Source organism: Mirounga angustirostris, unplaced genomic scaffold (assembly GCF_029215605.1).
Source record: "Mirounga angustirostris isolate CCGP_5_RB_7025 unplaced genomic scaffold, mMirAng1.0.hap1 SCAF_5, whole genome shotgun sequence".
NCBI classification, from domain to species: Eukaryota; Metazoa; Chordata; class Mammalia; order Carnivora; family Phocidae; genus Mirounga; species Mirounga angustirostris.
The window spans coordinates 38,290,051-38,311,255 of NW_026991713.1; the positions used below are offsets into that span (position 1 = coordinate 38,290,051).

The window sequence follows — 21,205 nt, forward strand, 5'->3', positions numbered from 1 at the left end:
ACAAACCAGAACCCTTGATGACACCCACCCCTGACCTTCACTTCCCACAATTTCCCAATCCTGATTAATGCCAACTTTATCCTTAAAATTGCTCAAGGCAAAGATCTTAGAATCTTTGATGCCTGTTTCACTCACATCCCACATCTAATCTTTCAGCAAATTCTGGGCCCTCTATATTCAAAATACACCCTGAAACCAGGCATTTCTCACCATTCTCACTGCTATCCCCTGGTCCGTGCCACCATCATCTCTGCCTAAATTCCCACAATAGCCTCCTAACTGGTTCTGTTGTCTCTTTACACCCTGCTGTCAACACAGCAGCTAAAATGATCCTAAAACAAATCAGATCATATAATTTCTCTGCTCAAAAATATCCAATGTCTTCCTATGTCTTTTAAAAATAAAAGCCACAGTCTTTATAATCATCTATAAGGCTTTAAATAATCTCATTTATTTCTTATCTTATTGATTACTTATTTAATGGCCTCCTTATTATTCTTTTAAAATGTCAGGTACATTTTTACCTCTGGGCCTTTGCACTTGCTGGTCCTTCTGCCTGGAACCCTGGTTCCTGGTTCCCACAGCTATTCCCGCTGCCCTGGTTCTCTGCATGGCTCCATTTCTGAACTTCTTCAGATCTTTTAGTCTAAAGTAACTTTATCTGTGAGGCTTTTCTGAGCATGTCATTGAAAATAGACTTATTTTTTTTTCCTGAGCAGCACCTTCTAACATTTTATATAACCTAGTAACTTATTTTGCTTACTGGCTATCTTAGAGCCTCCAATAGAATATAAACTCCATAAAGGCATGAATTTTTGCTTGCTTTTATATTGCTTTATCTATAGTACTTGGATAGTGCCGGGCCAAAAATGGTGTTAAATAAATATTGGTGGAATGAACAGTTGGCTTATCAAACAAGTGGCACATTTGAAGTAAGAAGATAACTAAGTTCAAGTCTCAGCTAAGACAATTACAAGGTCTGGGGTCCAATGAGCTTACCTTTTTTTGCTTGCCAATGTATCTTTGTTATCTGGCATAGTGCCTGGCATATAATAGCTACTTAATAAATATTTTTGAATGCCTGCCTTACAGAGAAGCCCACATCAGTTAAATTTTTATTGAAGAATCACACTTAAGACCTCATTTGAGGGGTGGCTGGGTGGTTCAGTCAGTTAAGCTTCTGCCTTTGGCTCAGGTCATGACCCCAGGGTCCTGGGATTGAGCCCCACATCGGGTTCCCTGCTCAGCGGGGAATCTGCTTCTCCCTCTCTCCCTTTCCCTCTCTCCCTCTCCCTCTGCTCCTCACCCCTGCTGTGTGCTCTCTCCCCCACCCGCAAATAAATACATACATACATATATACATACATACATACATACATACATACATAAAATCTCAAGGGAAAAAAAAAAGACTTCATTTGAATTTTGTTTTTCTTAGTGTAATACCAGAATCTAATTAGTAGGACATATCTAAACCAGGTAAGAAAATACAATTGTATTTATGCCTCTGAGAGGGCACAAAAAATTGCTAAATTTAATGCATATTTCTTATTATCTTTTGGCAAAGATAGATCAGAGAGCATAGAAAAAGAAGTTTAATAGCATTTGGATAGTGATACAGAAACTTGAACAGATGCTCTAAGGAAATGCAAGTAGGAATAGATTACCCAGCCATACCTCACATTCCAAACCTGTCCTTGTTGGCGTTAGCATTTCCAATACAGTGAAATCTGACGGAGTAATCATTTCTGGGCCTGTTAGAAATGAAGATATCCTTTCCATTAGTGGAATGGTATCCATCCTGTATGGAATTTCCATGCAGTAGAAACTGTGCTAAGGAATTTTATACAGATCATTTCATTTATTCCTCCCAAGAACTCTGCAAAGGTAACAATACCCTTATCATTTTACAGATAAGGAAACAAAGGTATAGACAGGCAAGGTAGGAAGTGTCAGGGCCAGAATTCAAACTTGGGAATTCTTACTCCAGAGCTCGGATTTTTAACCACCATTCTATAAACATCTTCACTGTCCGGATAGTGTCAACACCACTGTTTCAACAGGTAAAAAGATCAGTATCACTAAAGAGTGCTCAGGAGTTACAAATTTTGTTGCCTTTTAAAAATAAGTAGTGAAGCTGATTCACTTCCCTTGGTGAATTTCTAGAGTGTGTTCCTTGCAGGAAGAATGGACAGTGCGGTGAGCCCCTTGTGGACCACCAGTTGGTGGATGCCATGAAGGAGTGATCCATGGAAAGGGAAGATGTGATTGGTAAACACATTTGTAAGGCATCTTCAAAAGCTTTTTGTTAGGGCTAAAGTTATCTCTAAAATAGTTAAAGTCTGAATGACCACAGAACAGCCAGAATGAATGGTTAAAATTTTGTCTAGCTATAATTGGTATCCATTGTTAATAATGCCTAAAAATGACTGTATTCTTTTCTTGTTGCTGCTGTAACAAATCATTACAAGTTTAGTGGCTTAAAACATCACCAATTTATTATCTTGTAGCTCTGGAAGTCAAAGTCCTAAAAATCAAGGTATCAGCGGAGCTGCATTCCTTCTAGAGGCTCTAAGGAAGAATGTTTCCTTCCCTTTTCCAATTCTTGGAATTGCCTGAATATTTTGGCTTCTGGTCCCTTTCTCCACCTTCAAAGTCATAGCATAATATCTTCAAATTTCTCTCCCTTCCCCCGCTTCTCTGATTCTGTCATCATGTCACCTTCTCTGACTCCGACCCTCCTGCCACTCTCTTATCAGGTCCCTTGTTACAATATTGGGTACGTCTGGATAACACAGGATAATTTCCCATCTCAAGATCCTTAACTTACTCACATTTGCAAAGTCCCTTTGCATGTAAGGTCATATTCACAAATTCTTGGGATTAAGAGGTGGACATTTTTGGAGGGCCATTATTCAGTCTATCACAATGATGTAAGAGAAAACTTACTTTTTCAGTGAAATAAATTCTCTAAGTGACCTCAATTTTTTTCTTATTTTATGGTTCCTAATTTACAGAATAAAGAAGAACAAAATTCCCATTCCTTGGTCCTAGGAGCAGAGTTCGTGTTCTAGAAGATTGCATCTTCTAGAAAATATGAAACAATACAGACTGAAATATTTTTATTCTTGTCACCATAAACACTTAAGCCATAGAAGAGGAAACAAAGTTCTAGTCCAAAACTAGCACAGAGTCATGGAAAATTCTAATGACTTACAAGGATTAAATGTATGCCAAGTGATTAGTCCAATGCCTGGCAGGTACTAAGTATTCGATAAATGGGAGCCAGTAAGAATAGTGGTAATAGTGATAGTTATAGGGAAGTTTATGTATGTCAACTATACTTCAATTTTTAAATTTTGTTTATTTAGATAGTTGGTTCAGAACATTTTTATTTAAAAAATCTCCTAGCATGGACTATGAAATCTGAAACTCCTACATAAGGTCACAACACCTACTTGCCTTTCTTAGCAGATAATTTAATTAGAAATACAATTAAACTATGATAATATAACAAAAAAAAGAAAGAATAAGTATCTGAACTTTTCTAAAGTATAGTCTCAGGAAAAATAATACATTACATCTGTCAAGCCTTACTGTAAATAGATTTATCAAGCCCTTTCCTAAGCCACGTTTCCTAGAGAGGGAGAGAAGTGAGGTATGAGCCAGAATATCTACTCCAGAGGCTGGGACAGAACACAGGAATAAGAATGGAAGTGCCAAAGGATGACTTCATTTACATTAACATCTCTTTAGAGTCAACTTAAGCACTGTGAAAATTTAAGCACAATTTAGTGACACCCAAATTCTAGGTTTAAAATGTGAGGGAAGTCCTTGTTATGTATACTACCAAAATAGAGGGAGAAGTGAACAAAATGAAGAAGGCATTCAGAAAATCTAGCATGCTGATCCGGGGAACAGCTACAGAATGAAATGAAGTGACTGCTGGGTTTTCTAGTCAACAGGGTAGTACTGAGGTCAGTAGCTGTTATAAGTGTGCCAAGACTTAAATTACATAATGCTAATTTCAGGGTCTCAAATGGTAACGAGAGCTGTAAACATGGGTAGAAATGGTTTACCTGGTGGAATTAATGCTGGTTCTGTGGGAATCAGAGGTATGCCTACAAAAAAACACAAAGATACACTTCCTTAATCTGTTGTGCTTAAAATGAGGCCCTTGTATATTTCCTATAGGGATCTTTAGCTTCAAGAAAAATGTTTTGGGAGAGAGAACACAGGACGAATGTTAGAGGGAAGATTTATATGTTCTAGAAAGTAAGTAGAAACAAAAAAAAAAATGTGGAAGGGATATTAAAGAAGCATCTTACAGAAGTCTGTTCTCTAAAGCTTCTGTTTACAACCGCTATCAGTAGAGAAAAAATATTCACGTGTTTCATTTTTCAGAATAAATTAGGTAAGGTTCTCACTTACAGTCTCCTGGATAAACACATTTGAGGGTGATCTCATCAAGGATCATATTTTTAGGGCAGTAGGGCAAGCATCCTTCAACACTTTACATGAAAAAAAAAAGTGAAAAAAGTTTAAAATATAAAAAAATACTGAGGTTAATATATGCAACTAAGACATATTCTTCCTGAAAGTCTTCTATTCTGTTTGTCAAGCAGTAAGCAGTGCTCCATTTGCTGCCATTCCATCATACTTCATTTTATGAAATCCCAACCCCTAGGGGATGATAGATATCGTTCATGATTAATGAAGAATTTGAACACAGACTTTTCAAAGCACCCACTTATGCTTGGAACACACTAAAGCCACGCTCTATAAATCACTGGAAATGCAGAAGAATCATTTATTGTGATTTTAATAAAAAATTATTTACTTTTCACTCCATACTCCCCCAAATCTCAGTAGATAGAGGTGCTTTTTAAATATCCTTGCGTTAAGGACACTAGCAGAACAAAAGAGACACTCAGTGGCTCTCCCTGAGTACTATTAAGCCCTGAAGTCCTTGAGAAGATATTAGGAACCTCTGGGTAGAAGGAATGGAGGTAGAACATGGCTGCTGCTCTTTGAGGACAAGGAGAGGAGGAGGAGAAGCTGCAGATCTCAAGAGCCCAAATGTTTGGCAGTGCCCTGGGGGGATATGGTTGTATATAAGCCTATGGAGATTGGATTTCGAGTCCCAGGATGTTTGGTTTTCTTAAGGATCTCCACTTCTTGTGCATGGCACAGAAGCAAAGCGAGGGTCCCAAATTTAAAGGAGCTATGGTTTGGGCATCATGGGCCAAAGACAAGAGGGACCATGTGAAATGCTTTTATCTAAGGGAATGAAGCCAATATAAGAAGGGAGGTTACATTTTCTTTCTTGTCCAATTGAGGCTCACAGTCCAATTTATTCTGATTCAAAGAAAATAAATGCAATCTTTTGTGTAGAACCAATTATTAGATTCATACATGCCAGAGACAATTAACGCAAATATTTTTATAAAAAGCCTTGCCTATCTGCCTTTCAAATACACTAAAAGTTAGTAATAGTATTTTTAATATTTTTAGACATTTCCAATTGCCACATCTGTGAAGTAAAGAATTTTAATTAAAAATACTCAAGGCCTGGGCGCCTGGGTGGCTCAGTTGGTTAAGCGACTGCCTTCGGCTCAGGTCATGATCCTGGAGTCCCGGAATCGAGTCCCGCATCGGGCTCCCTGCTCGGCAGGGAGTCTGCTTCTCCCTCTGACCCTCCCCCCTCTCATGTGCTCTCTCTCATTCTCTCTCTTTCAAATAAATAAATAAAATCTTTTAAAAAAATTTAAAAAAAAATACTCAAGGCCTTTTTCCAACTCAAGCTGAAAATGAACTTGACATTAGGAGTAAGTATTGCCACCAGAGGGCACTAGTTCATGGAGGGAAATCCAGGCAACAGTTTTTAAAAAACAAGAAAAGCTAATTTCTCTTTTAACATGAGACACATTTAGCCATCTCTTGGATACCTCCCTCACAGATGATTTTTTTTTTACATAAATAGCTTAGTTTATGTGACTAATTGTTTATTTTATAAAATGAACTTGAATAATAAAACTTTAATTGGTGTATGATATTCCTATTCTACTCTAAACTTTGTGAAACAAACAAAAAAAATTAAAGCTACACTATGGATGAAGAGACTAGGGCCAGTCAGTTATCATTAAATTAAGTAAACATCAATTTTTTGTGCAACTCAACTACTTTGTAATTGTTTATGCAAGTCAAAACCACAGCCACTTTCTTAAAATATTTTGCAGAAATCTGTAACTTATTCCTTTAGAATGCCTTCATGGTTGCACATAGCAGATTCTTCTTTATTTTATCATACAACTGATAATCTATTCAACTTCTGACTGATAAATAAATGTCTCAGATGTAAACCATTTCTTATAATAGGTATAATACATAACAGGAATAACTATTTACATATGGGCTCTATGGTGTGCTAGCTGGCATCTTTTCTCATAGAAGTTCTCATTTCCATTAGATATTTTTGTTTTTAACACTTGCTATGTGCCAGAAACTTCAATCATCTAGAACGAGGATGGTGGTTCTACTGGGGACTTGGAGGAGGAGTACAGAGGTGTATTAAAGCCCCAGCTCCGTACTTGAGTCTCCCCTTAGGGCTGTAAATACAAAAATGAGCAATAATTAGGCACCTTGATGCAGGGTAGGGGGAGAAGTTGAAAGAAGAAAGAGATGAGAAACAGCTTGGCAGAGGCAAAGTTTCATCCTGAATCTCTTCTCTGTATCCCAACCAAAAGAGAAGCTTTAGAATAGCTACTGACCAAACTACAGCAGCATTGAGGATCTGGGTTCAGCTGCCTAGGAGACTGATTAGAGCATAAGAAATAATAAAATAGCTAAATGCCACTTCAAACAGCCCATTTCCTCCCCTGTGCTGGGCTGGCCATGCTCTCTGCCCTCCATCTTCCTTCCTTCCTTGCCCGGGTGCCCTCCTCACTATGGGGCCTCCATTGTGTTTCCTACCAGAAGAGACAGGAAACAGGTGTGTGAACATGAGAGGTCCAAGTGAATGCTAAAGATGTCTCCGTTTCATAAAGAATTGGCTGTTCTTATTTTTAAGAAAATAAAGAGGGGCACCTAGGTGGCTCATATGGTTAAGCATCTGCCTTCAGCTTGGGTCATGATCCCAGGATCCTGGGATCGAGCCCCGCATCGGGCTCAGAGTCTGCGTGTCCCTCTCCCTCTGCTGCTCCCCAACTCATGCGTGCTCTTTCTCTCAAATGAATAAATAAAATCTTTAAGAAAAAAAGAAAAGAAAAGAAATAGAACTACTTCCTTCTCTCTGCTCCCATTGCACTTCATACCTCGTAGAGGTTCCATTCCTGGCTCCACGACTGCCTACAAACTGTGTCCCCTCTCTGTGCCTTTGTAAAGGTTTCCTCCCCTGACAATGGGGGTAAGGAGATGACCCAATTCACAGCACTTGGCGCTGAGTGAGTCACACTACAAAGACTACAGTGTGCTAGTTGTTGTTGTTATTGCTTTAGCCCTCTTTCCACTCTATTATCATTATCGGCTTTTGTGTCTGTCTTCTTCCTAAAGACTGGGAGCTCCTAGAAAGAGGTGCTGTGTCTCATTCATTCACACGCCCAGGACCTTTTGTAGTCCCAGTGTCTGTCACAGAAATGAAGCTCGTAGATACCTCATGTAAAATGATCCTTTAAAAAAATATTCCCTCCTATTATTGTTGCATTTCCTTGTTCTCCTTTACAGCAAAACTCCTTAATAAAAAAAAAAAAAAGCTGTTTATACTGTCTCCATTTTGCCTCTTCCTATTCTCTGTTTTGCCAAATCTAATGAACAATTTTCAGTCTCAAATTTAAAATCCTCAAAACTAAATTCCTGACTTTTCCTGCAGATTGCTCCTCCTACCATCCTCCCTACCTAAAAAAATGGCAACTAAGTCACCCCATTAAGTGGAATCATTTGAATTTGCTAATATTTGAGCAGCTTTTAGTACAAAAATGGTAATTTCATACCTACAAACTGTTGAGGCCTAACCTTGAATCTAACTCCTTTTTCTCTCATGATTGATATTAAATCAGCATAACCCATGACCCTAAGTTCAAAATATATTCAGAATCATCACATTTTTCACAACTTTCAGGGCTACCAAGGTAGTCAAATCCCTTTCATGTCTTCTCTGAATTACTGACCAGTTCTGCCCTTGTCCTTTGCCTCCCCAACAGTCAGTACAACAGTCAAAGGAAACTTTTTAAACATAAATCAAACCATGTCACTTCTCTGTCCAAAATATACCAGGGCATGCTCAGAGAAAAAAAAAAAAGTCCCCACAATGGGCCACAAGGCCCTATATGATTTGCATACCACTGTGATTCTCTGGTTTCATCTCCTACTTCTCTTAGTTTTGTTCACTTTGCTCCAACTAACTGACTTCCTTGTTTAGCTTCAAACACACCAAACACATTCCCATCCCAGGACCTTTGCACTATCCTTTGCGCATTGAATGGTTAAACATGACTTACGGTGGAAGAAATTTACACGCTTGTGCTTCAGGGTCACCGCATGTTTTAAAGCAGGGAATGGTACAAGGTTCATATCTCCATTCACACATCCTCCGGTAGGGCACTGCTGCCTGGATTTCTGCGGAAATAAGGATGTCTAGATTGCACATATTTTTCATGTACGGCTTGAAAAATAATGATTTATGATAGTAAATAGGATAGTAGATAGGATTTGACCTCTCCTTGACCATGATGCTGTAGAAAAGACAGACCTAGGGCAAAAGACATTGCCATTGCTTGGTGATCAAAGTATTTCATGGTTAGGCTGGATATCTAAATGTTAGTCTACCTTCCAAAGATTTTAAAAAGCCAGCAGTTGGAGAAAGCCAAGAAAAATTAAAAATCTTTTCCCTTTATGTTCAGTGGATTCTCACAAGCTACATGTCATAATAATACCAAACACTTGTTTGGAATTTTACTTTTTGCAAAGTAATCTTTTGTCTATTATTCTATTTTATCCTAGCAAGCCTGCTGAGTATTATTTTCATTTTATAAATGAAAAAACTGAGGCTCAGAGGAGCCAAATGACTTGCCAACTTCAAACAATTAAGAAAATGGCAAGATCAAAAACATGTTTCCTGATATCAAACCTAGGAAGAGCATTCCATCTTTGTTCTTCTCACAGAACTTAGAGCATTACCTTGTACATGGTAAGTATTACCTGATGACAAAAATAAATGAATGGCTTTTAATAATACATGCTCACAGTTATAAAACCTCCCTTGATTGAAGAGTTTTCTCTTACAAACTGCTAGTACTCTCCCCTCCCCACAATATAGAACAGACTTTCTGTAGCAGTCCAAAATTACCTCTGAAGAAGAGAGCTCCATAAAGGAGAAAGTTCACAGTAGAGGGTATATTTCTCAGATTTCTAAATTGGAGGGGAAATAGAGGCTCATAATGTTCAACTTTTAAGTAAACTCAAGTAAAAATATCACATCTACTCTACAGAATGTAGTATGGCCACATCAGTGACTTTTTTCATGAGTACATGAACCATTTCTAATAGGCAAAAATGTGAAGCTCGTCTGAATTTCTAAAATCCAAAGGCTATCGAGGTTTGCAGAAATTAATCCACAACAGAAAAGACGAATGAATGAAACAAGTGATAGGTTAAAATTAAATAATTTGTTTGGAAGATCCAAGGCATATGTTAAGCTCCTAGATTTTGAAAATAAAACACGACTTTTAAACATCAGATGAGGCAGTGAAGATTCCTCTCTGAAATTCAGAAAACTCAATAGCTATAAAACTGTAAGTATTTCTAGAAATAAAATCAGGCTTCTACTGAACCAGGTAAATCATCCAGAAGTCAATGGAACCAGATACCCTACTATTCAAAAGACAGAGATAAACATGCTGTCTTTATCATTAAGAATCAGGTTATTGAGAAGCTGCCTTCTAGGAAAGAAAAAGTACAAACAGCAGACCCAAGAGATGTGAGGAAGCTCGGTTTCCAAAGTCCAGATAGCCCTGAAAGTAATAATTGGGGCCATAATTAAAAGTAACATTATTTGAGGCTGTTCTAAGCTATTTGCCAATTAATTTATGTGATATAATAACTCTATAAAGTAGGTATTATTATTTCCCCAACCTAATTTCACATAAACTGAAAGACAAAGAGGTTAAGGAACTTACTCACTCGAGGTCATACAATCTGATCTACTTGGACTCATTTAGGAATGACTTAAAAATTAAAATTTGATATTTTGCCATAACATAAATTATCTATTGATTCTCCTTTTGAAGATCTCAGGAACCGTACCTTCTATGCTGAAGCTACTTGAATGTTTGAATTCTTCGGAATCATCATATTTTGATGCTTTGACACTATAATCTGTGAAGATGATGAAAAAGCCTTTCTTGCTGTATAACTCAAACGCACTGTACCCAGGAATCCAGAGATCCTGATGGTGGAAAAATGTGGCTCTCCGTTGGAAGGCTGAATTTGCCTGCCACAGTTCCAAAGTAAGAGTGTCCTCATCATGCACATAGAGAAAGTAGTTTGGCCTTTCAGCAGATTCCAAGGAAACAAGTGTCAATGCTGTAAAACATAGAGCAGTGTGTTTGACATGCCCCTGGGCTCTCTGGAGGAAGCAGATCATCAACACCAGCATTGTAAAATGTATTGCAAAGAGAAAACTGCACAACTGCCATATATGATTAATACCAATCTCCAAGATTTCAGAAATGAATTCTAAGATCTCTAAAAGGAAAATTAATATTTTAATGTAATGAATTGTTATTCAGCTCAAAAGCTCAAAAAGATCAGTCTTTGCTGAGTTCTATTTTTTAAATAATTTCTCATGTCCCTGGGGAGAGAAAAAAGAAATACCAGCTTAGGACACTGGAACACACAATTTCATGCAAGGAATTGAATGATTGATTGGACACATATTTGTATTTGCAAGCTTTAACATTTTCAAATGCACAGAATCTCCAAATGGCAAAGTTGGATGATCTAAAAGAATAGGGAAAAGATCGATTTAGGCATGTCATTCCATTTCAATATCACTGGGTTCAGAATGGGTAAATAATCTTGCAAGTGATTTTGCTGCATTAAGAAAAATCTATTTGCTCAACATTATTGTCTATTTCTCAATAGATGGTCAAATGGCTAATGAACAACTATAAAACATTTGAGAAATGTCATCCTTTTTTGTTACAGGCTTTAAAAAGTTTTCCTTGTATTTGTAAAACCCATGATATAAAAGTTTTTTAATTGAAATTTTAGTTTAATTTCTTAGACCTTAATTTTTTAGGTTTTAATTGTTTTAGTTTAAATCCATTAGGATTTTTCTATTAAAACATTAATTATTATAAATCATAAAATGAAGAGCTCGCTCAAATCCAATATATAATTCCAAAGGCATTGATTATATTTTAAAACTTGCAAGGCCCTCTCCTGAGCACTGGAAGATGAAAAAAGAATAAAAGAATTCTTTTTCAGAGGAAAAACAGAGAACAAACATATAAATTGGAAGTTTAGACTGTGATAGGTGTTTTCATAGTTTAAAAAGAATTAAAGTTCTTTCTACAAGATGAAGCAATTCATTCTAACAAGAAAATCAGGAGATTTCTCAAAATAGATATAAAAATTAAGTCTGATTCATTTAATAAATATTTTCTAAGCTCATACAACACCTCATGCATGATTCTAAGTAGGGCTAGTATAGCACAAATGTAGCCTGATTATCACCAGATCAGGAGACACTAACCACTAGTTAGAACAGGTGCCAAGTAGGTAGGACCAGTATAGATCTGCAGATGCAAATCAGTTAATGTGGTACCAGGTACCGGGACAGACAAGGCCATATAAGGATAACAGACTGTCTAGACTGATTTATTTTCTTAATATTTAACTTCTTCAATATCCAATCAAAATTTCAAAAATTTCAAATCAAGTCTATCATGGTTTCTATGAAAATTTAAGTTGTGCTTTATTTAGGACCAAAAATTTCATCAAATAATTTCAATTCTAATGTATATATGCCAAAAGATAAACAAAGAAAAGATTTTATATACAAAAGAGATAGTTGGTTCATGTACCAGTGTCTTATTTTATTTTATACCTTTTAGGACACCTAAAAAAAAAGCCATAAATGTATTAGATCCTCAACCAATAGCATGAATAAATGAAAAACAATGTAAATGGAAAATGAAATTCCTATTTTCAAGTGGAAATTATACTTACATGATGCCTTCTCTTTAAAAAGGCCTGGAGTGATCATAAAATTAAAAAATAAATTGCCATGAATACTACTCCTTGGCAAAGAAAAAATGCTTCTACTGGTCATATTGGCCCCCAGAACAAGGCCAGTCTGTCCATAACTTGCCAGCATGTATGGCCCTTCTCCAAGCCCTAGGTTAAATGCAGATAAGAGAATTATAAATTGGCATAGGAGTTTTACAATTATAAACTGGCATAGGAGTTTTAACATTTCAAGCTGTCATTTCAATGGGATAAATGTTAATAACAAAGAAATACTCTAAAAATTATTGTACATTTAAGTATTTATCATTAATAAAATAAATGAACTATTTTCAAAAATAATATACTATGATGAATTGGAATATATACATCATATTTAATTATGTAATTTAAAACATAAAGGTTTTATATAAGTATATATGTTACACGTATCTGTATATGTAAAATAGTGCTCCTTAGAAGAGTGATTTAAGCTTTCTGGATCTCAATTTTTCTCACCTATATGAAGGTTATCCAGGTAACTTTCCACTCTAATGTCCCATGATTTGAATCTATTCTCAATAAACATAAATTTATCTCTATTCACGGCCAGGGATTTTGAAAGTCTTCTAAAAATTATCTCTCTCTAATAAGTTGCATTGCATGAAAACAGAATTTACAGACATGATATACAATATTTTACTGTTTGGGGAATTACTGATTTTACCAGTGAGGCATGTCTATAAAAAAGAAAATAGGACGAAGCTCAACAGAGAAGTCCAAAGTCTTTTTAGTTATGCTATTGTTTCTCATGCACTTAAATAGCTCCATATAAAATGGAAAATATTTACTATAGTAAAAAACTTATTAGCATAGAGACAAACCTGAAACTCAATCAGAATAACTTTTCTGCAAACCTTATCTTATGAATTATAAATAAGTTCACTGATATTCAAAAAAATTAGGAGTTAGGTTTTGTGAGCATAAGTTCAGTTTACCTTCAGCCCAGTCTCTATGCCATTTAACGTTCTTAATATAACTGAGAGACTATAAAACTTTGAAGTTTCTCCTGAATCATCAAAATTAAGTTACATAATTATCAGCTGTATGCTTGGCATAGGTATTTGTATATTTTCTATGTTATAAGTTATGTAAAATGCTAATATATATGTGGCAAGTGCTATCATAAAAGATAAATCCAGTTGTTGTCAGTGAATTTCTCACTCCTTCTTTCCTCTAATTTTTGTCTCAAGAACAACTTTCCTCACCAAGCCCACTCTTAAGATGGAGGAGAAAAAATATCTAAAGAAATCAGAGGGTTAGGTTTTTTCCTCTTTCAGGACTGAAGATCAGGTTTGAGGGAAGAGAGAAATCATTAGACTAGGGGGTCAAAAGTCTTTGAAGCAAAAAGGGGAACAAGAACCAAAATTTCCATCATGAAGACCTACAGAAGAGGCAGGGACTCAGGATAAGTTATCTTCAAGTGTTGACCCCTCCACTGACTAGAGACACTTCATCATTGAACAACTGGGGACCCTGACAAGCCATGAGAAAAAGGGTTTTATCAGGAATTTGGACACCTTGAGTAGAGATGGAGACTTGAAGACAATTGCCCCACCAAGATGGAACAGAGCAGATACAGTGGAGAATCTCTCTATGAGCCCACAGCATGGACTTCCCACTGCTCTGACAAATACATATAATGCACAGTTTTCTTTGTGAGTCCAAAGCTACAACAACCAAAGAAAGCTATATCATTAGTCTACGCTATTTGCTGGCTCATTTTCTAAGAGAAATAAGAGCAACATAAACTTTCGAGAGGAAAATGTATTTCAATTTATAAATATGTTGGTTTGTACAAATATGTAAATAATGTATAAATCAGTAGATAAGTATGTAAATCACAAGGAGTTATAATTCAAAATGAAGAAGACATATAAAACTACAACTTGGACTGAAGGACCCTCATGGACATTCGACATAAGAATAGGAGAAAGAAATTAGACAACTAAACAAAATCTCTTCTCTACAGCATCGGTCCCTTACTAACAGCAACCTGAAGAGACAATTGTCACCTCAGAAGTCCATTTGTATAAAAATCAAAAGCTTCTGAATTGTTTCCCAGTTGATTTATATCTTGTGTCTGGATAGTCATACATTTTCACTAGCAATTGACTAGTGAAATCATTGACTTTATCATTGACTTTATCATTAATTTTCTTTAGGGAGAAGTATAATTTTACCACCTACTAAAAGCAATCATTTCCTTTGGTGATTATTTAAACACAATATTAAGCATATCCTATCTAATAAAATCACTCTGAGCTTAAAACTTGCACAACAATTTTTAGTGGAATATTGAAGTTCTTGCTCACTGACAGCAATCACAATAATAAAACCTTTGTATTTTTAGTAAATGCCATAAAATGAACATGAAGATATTACATACAGTCTTTGCATTACAGATTATTGAAATAATATCATCTGTAACCTCTGAATTCTCCTCTTTTTTTATTTTCCTCCTACAGAATCACAATTTACTTCTGCATTAGCTTAAAATATTAATAAGTATCTTGATAACACAGTGCCCAGTATGTAATATGTATGAATATCCAAAGAAGACTAGGTAGTTTTAAAATATCTATGAAATTAGCTGAGATGAAACAAATTAAAAATGGTCATTTAAAACAATGTTCTTTTCATAACTACTATCAACAATCTCCTCAATTCTATATTCCCCTTCAATCATCTATCTTCATTGCATTATTTTTACAAACTCGTCCTCTCCTTGGCAGGTTAATGCTAATAATAGACTAATAATGCCTATTATTTTGATCATAGGAAACAGATTCCCCTCTCACTCCACTGAGTTGATCAGGGTCTCTGGAGGCTAAATGCCCCATGTTCGCCCTCTGAATATTACCAATTTAGTATTATAGATGACACCAGAGGAACTGGTTTGAAGAATCCTATAACCCATTAGAAAAAAGAACCAACATTGGTAATGCAGCAGACTTGTTGACAGAAAGCAACATGTACCAAGAAGCAAAAGGTAGAAATTCAATATTCATAGAAAATTCTGCTTCAGAATCCAAAGGACTACAGAAGGAATGCCAGAAAGTACAAAGGCACAGATGGAGATTTTTATAGCAGAACTATGTGAGGCAGGAATTCTTAACTGAGGAAGTTACTGGAGCAATTTTTTTTTTTTTCAAACTGATGTCTGTGTACATTGCATAGAGCACATGATAACAGTGTGTGGTGATCTTTCCGAGATTGGGATGTGTTAACCATACACCAGGCAGTGTAGCGTGGAGGTCAAGCTCCTTGATTCTGAACTCAGATCGCTTACAAATCTCAGTTTACTACATTTTTGACTAAGTGACTTTGACCAAGTTATTTTAATCCCTCTGGTCCTCAGTTTCCTCCTCTATAAAGTCTTAATAATAATACCTTACAGGCATATTTTGAAGCTTAAATTATATGATATATGTAAAGTAGTTAACAATAAAAGCTATTGCTATTATTACTGTTATTAATATTAGGGAATCAGTCTCGATTTGAGCATGACATCCAAAGGAGTGATGTGGAATGTGTGTGTGTGTGCGTGTGTGTGTGCGTGTGAAGTTCTCAACAAGAGATATTTTTGGTTTATATTTTCTTTAACTATCACTGAATTTTTTTTTAATGTTGGTTTTTTTCTCCATCAAACTTCCATAAATGTAACAGAAACAACCAAAAACTAAAATGATGGATTCATCATCTCTATTTTTCTAAAATTATCTGGCTTTCTTTGGGTATTTAAAGCTGACAGATTCCTCCCTAGCTCAGTAAGACACCAAAAATGCCTTTGATTAGTTGCTTGGGGTTTTTGTAATGGCCCAGTTTTCCTATAACTATTACTCTAATTTATCCCATCGTGAGTCCAGAGTTTGTCCATTCACTGACAAAATGAACACCGAACACCGTCCTGGATCATCTCACTTGTTTGAATTAGATTTAAGTGGCTATACATTCCTCAATAAGTAGGTTTGACAAAAAAGCAGGCTCTAATTTTGCCATTATCTGGCATTTTGACTGAGGATATAACACTCTGTCTCTTCTTATATCTATGCCTTAGTTTAGGTAGCACCTCCTCTTAGAGCTCTCACTGCAAATTCGGTTGTTTGATGGGGCTAGGAGAGATCCAGTATTACTATTAAATCAATAAATTCTCATTCTGATTATATGTAAATAATTATTTTTGCCTACAATGATGGCGAAATAAATTCCTTACGTTCTTACCATCACACTAATAGTTTGTTTGATATCTATGATATCTATGATATAATGTTTGAATAATGTTTATAGTCATACATAATGGTAAAAGATAAGCATTTGGCATATGTTTTTCATCCTTTTTGCCTAAAAAAAATAGCTATCTTCACTCATTAACTTATTCATGTCATACAAAAACCATTTATTGAGGGCCTCCTAAATGCTGAGAACTTAGTTACACACTCATTTTATAAGGAATACGTTTTGACTCAAATACTTAGAAATTTAGATAAATTTTAGAAAGTAAAGACTTTCAGTGAATTATACCAAATTACGAACTATTGTTCCCAGACATCATTCAAAAGCTTTTAATCTGAAAATACATCCCACAGAATGCTATAGTAATAGTCTTTATTTAAATGTCACATACCTTCATTGTAATATTCACAGTCAAGTGCTAAAAAATAAAAGAATAAATGTTAAACTATATAAGAATCTGACCCCTTATCTGACAGTATGCAAAATATGGTTATATGTTTATCAATGACCAAGTGAAAGAACACAGAATGACATCATTATTTGGGAACTTCCTCTGAGCAAAGAAGATTCTTTAAGGATGATGTGTTGAAAAATTAAATTTTCTAAGATTATTTTATAGGTAGGCAAATATATCTGCCTACTTAGAAATGTGAAATGAAAGTATTAAAATCTTTGACTGGGCATCTACATTTATGTGAGTAAATGAAAAGTTTAAAAACTCAAATCTGTTTCTTATAATCAGAACAGTGAAATTCCACAGCTGTAAGGGGAATGAAGTCATAAACTATTTGAGGATGGTATACAATTTATAGTTCAAATGTTAAAGTGGCAACAGTCAAACAGAATAGAAAATTTTACCTCGATTTTTATTTTTATAAATCCTTTAGCTACACTGTAATTTATCTGTATTGTCAAAGGAATACAAAATTTAGTTATCTTAGAGAAATTCTATTTGCATGAATTCCATGGCATTTGTCCTGTGGTAAGACAAATTAATCTCCTTATAAGATTCCCACCTGATGATGATGTTTTAACTAGGGTACTCACAACAAATACTGGATGACCTCCAGTGAATAGATACCCCTTCCTGACAACATTTGTATGCATATGCTGCTACATTTGTGCATAAACATTCACAGTCCCCACCGAGATTACAGTTACACGTGTCTTCGTGGCAATTTTTGGCAAAAGAAGTAACATCAATCTGAAAATGAAATGAAAAATGAGTTAATTTCAGTAAGTATTAACTATAACTGATTAAAATTCAACCTTCTAAAAGAAAACTAACCAGTAGATTCTCAAAATCTGGTATTACCAACTTAACACTGCTACCTAGAGTTCTCAATATCTCAAACCTCTATATGGACCAAAGGAGAATTTATTAGGCAAATGTAAGATCAAAGAACCAGCAAAACAGGTAATGGGTTTAACAAAAAATGTAATTTCAACACCTGCAATATAATAATATTTTGATATTTTATAGAAGTTCATTGTTTCATTATTAGCATATTCACATGGAATTAAAAGAATGTTCTATTACCAATTGTACTTCTGGTGATTTTTATGAATACCTTAAACCATTTTTTTAAACTTCTATTGGGGCCTAAAATTATTATGTTGGGAAGGCATTTAGAAATTTAAATTACTCCATCTTGGTATATGCTTTTAAGACCGTTTTAAATGTGGCACTACTAATACTTTTAAACTATACATTGAGTTGAGGAGGAGAATGTCCGTGCAGCAATGTTCTCTGAAGAAAAACAAATATTTATGGCTTTGACCAATCATTTCTGACTTTGAGGAGGTATTAAAATCCTTCATAAACTAGAACAAAATATTACAAAAAATATGTACAAATGTATGTTGTTCAATAAGATGGACTGGGGGAGAAAATAAATCAAATAAATGCATTAATTCTACCAACAAACAAACTACCAAATTTGTCTGTCTGACAGTGGTTAGGTAGTCCACCTGAAAAGCCAACAGTTAGTTAAATTATTTGTCCTGCTCATCTCAGTGTTACAGATACAGCAGTACCCATGCAAATATGAAAGTAAAGTATTCATTTACCACATTGTGACAAGGAGCAAAAACATCACTGTACAAAATGGAGCACTCTTTCTTGGCATAAGGAAATTTGTTTTGATGTGCCTCACAGGGTTTAAATAATTCACTTGGGGTTTCACACTGTTGAGGAGAAATAAGGGAGAAGAGAAAGTTTTCAAAGGGGTGACTTCTGAGGCTGAAACCAAAGTAAACTATTCTGACTCCATCCATTACAATCACATCTCATATATTCTCATTCTTTTATTTATTTATTCATTTATTTATTTATTTATTTTATTTATTGGAGAGAGATAAAATGAGAAAGAGAGAGCATGAGACGGGAGAAGGTCAGAGGGAGAAGCAGACTCCCTGCTGAGCTTGGAGCCCGATGTGGGACTCGATCCTGGGACTTGATCCTGGGACTCTGGGATCATGACCTGAGCCGAAGGCAGTCGCTTAACCAACTGAGCCATCCAGGCGTCCCATCATATATTCTCATTCTTTTAGATAGGTTTTACCTAAAGCATCTGTGCTCAGCCAACTCAAGAGTATATATTATTTTTGTAAACAAGCATACTATTAAATTCTGGTGATATTAGAGAGTAGAGGTAAACAGTTTTTAAATTTGTCTCAAATGCAGTCATTAAAAAAGTATGTGAGCAAATGATTCTCTTTCCTTTCATTTTCAGCTCTTTCATTTCTGTCACAGCCATTCTCTGAGGAGTTGTATATGCACACGTATCTCCAGGCTCACCTCCCACAGACTCAGCAATTTGGTCTCTGCTTCTTCTAATTCACCTCCCTGAAACCACCCTAGAAATGTCATCAATGGTCTCTTCATTAGAGTTGTCTAAATATAAAGGCAGGTTTCGGTCTCCATCTCACTTGACTTTTCACTACCTTTGACTCTATTTATTACTTTGCCCTTCTTAAATGTCTCTCCTCATTTACTTCTTGTGATACCATTTTATTCTGCATTTCTTCCTAATTCAATGGCTGCTACTCCCCATTCTTCTGCCTCCTCCCTTCTGTGCAAAGCTTGATCCTCAAACCTCTATTTTTCACATTCTGTACACTTCTCATGGCTTCAACAACCTGTACATACTAGTAACTGCCAAATCCATATTTCCAGCCCAAATTTCTTTCCTGAATCTCAAAACTGGACATCTCCACATAAATTTCTCTGTAGCTTATCTCTCAATGCATCCTAGCCTGTACTTATCTCTACACAATTGTCCTGTCCCCACTTTCCTCCACCATCATCTCTCCTCTTTGCCTTGCCTCAGGAAACAGTACCAGCAATAAGCAACCCAATAAGCCAAGAAGTTAGGAGACTTTCTTGAATTCTCCAGATTCATCCTTCCTAAATGCAATCTTTCAACAGATGCTGATGATTTTAATCTTTAATGCCTCTCAAATTATATAGTTTTCTAAATCTTCACTGACTTAACATTACCAGCTGGATTATAAGAACATCCTAACTAGTTTAGGGCCCTAGATCCTAGCACTCATACCTTGCAGCTCTATACTTTGCATCCCAGCCATTGATTACTTCAAACCCTCCAGAGCCGCCATATTGAATTTTGAAATTCCCATTAGGCACCTGTCTTCCTGACACCTTCTAATAAGCTGCTCCCTCCTTTGCTGCTACACCATTTCCCAACATCTTCACTTTTCTAGCTCTTGTGTCTTGTAGGATTCAACCCAATGGCACCTTCTTTGGGAAACTTCCTTTGACCATAATGAAGCCAATGCTTTGTTCACCTCTATCAAAGCACCTATCTCCTATTTTCATTCTTAATTTTTCTACCTCAACTACTAACCTAGACTCTAAATTCCTAATGACAGAGGCTGTGTTTTAATCATATTATGGGTTCATATAACCTGGAAAACATCTAAGTGTAAAATTGAACTTAACAAATGAAAAAACTTTTTTTTTAATTTTTAGTTTTTACCATTGGGTATGAATAAGAATACACATTATAGTGAGTATAAAATTCTTTGATTACTCCAAATATTTAAGTATTAAAATTGGTTATTCCTTAATTCTTTTTAAAAGGACAAATGTAAGATAATTTCTTCAAAGACTTCTAAATGCAACAAGATATATGAAAGCCATAATAAAAAGGATTTTGTATCTCTCCATAAAGTAGATAGTTCATATATTAAACAAAATGTTTATAGTTTTCATCTTAAATATGCTGCTTAAATTCTACTGAATTAGGTGAATGTTTTATCCCAGTCCCCTTTTATGTTTTTAAAGAAATTTAGATATATTAGGTAAATTAGGTAAAGTGGAAAGCAATTAACCAGATAGTAACCAATCAGAAAGCTGTAGTTATGGACACCACTTTCAGCTACAAAGAAAAATAGGCTAAAAAGAAAAAGGAGAAGAAAAGAGTAACACTAATTTCCAATTTGACTCTGTTTTCTGAGTTAGCTCAGCATTTCTCAAAGTGTGGCACACAGGACACTATTTCCTTGACAACTAATACATAAAAACAGGTTCTGTGTCAATAAGTTGGTAAATCCTTCAGATTCATCCCTCCCATGGAAGCTTATAATTCCTCAAGAAATCCTTCAAAAGGGAAATATGTCTAACTTAATTTATTCAAATTGCTCCTAGAGGTAGCTGACC

General features: G+C 35.5%; 1 protein-coding gene across 2 annotated transcripts in view; it reads right to left on the reverse strand.

Annotated features, from left to right (window-relative positions):
• The window catches only part of OTOGL (otogelin like), a 131,424-nt gene that overhangs the window by 38,475 nt on the left and 71,744 nt on the right, over positions 1-21,205 (reverse strand). For both annotated transcript variants that reach the window (XM_045867283.2, XM_045867282.2), the window contains 10 exons: positions 18,592-18,708; positions 17,569-17,725; positions 16,913-16,939; positions 12,229-12,396; positions 10,300-10,578; positions 8,496-8,613; positions 4,432-4,511; positions 4,054-4,121; positions 1,986-1,992; positions 1,678-1,748 (listed from right to left, as the gene is read on the reverse strand). In XM_045867283.2, the coding sequence (XP_045723239.1) occupies positions 1,678-1,748; positions 1,986-1,992; positions 4,054-4,121; positions 4,432-4,511; positions 8,496-8,613; positions 10,300-10,578; positions 12,229-12,396; positions 16,913-16,939; positions 17,569-17,725; positions 18,592-18,708 (1,092 nt within the window). The remainder of the gene's footprint in view (positions 1-1,677; positions 1,749-1,985; positions 1,993-4,053; positions 4,122-4,431; positions 4,512-8,495; positions 8,614-10,299; positions 10,579-12,228; positions 12,397-16,912; positions 16,940-17,568; positions 17,726-18,591; positions 18,709-21,205) is intronic.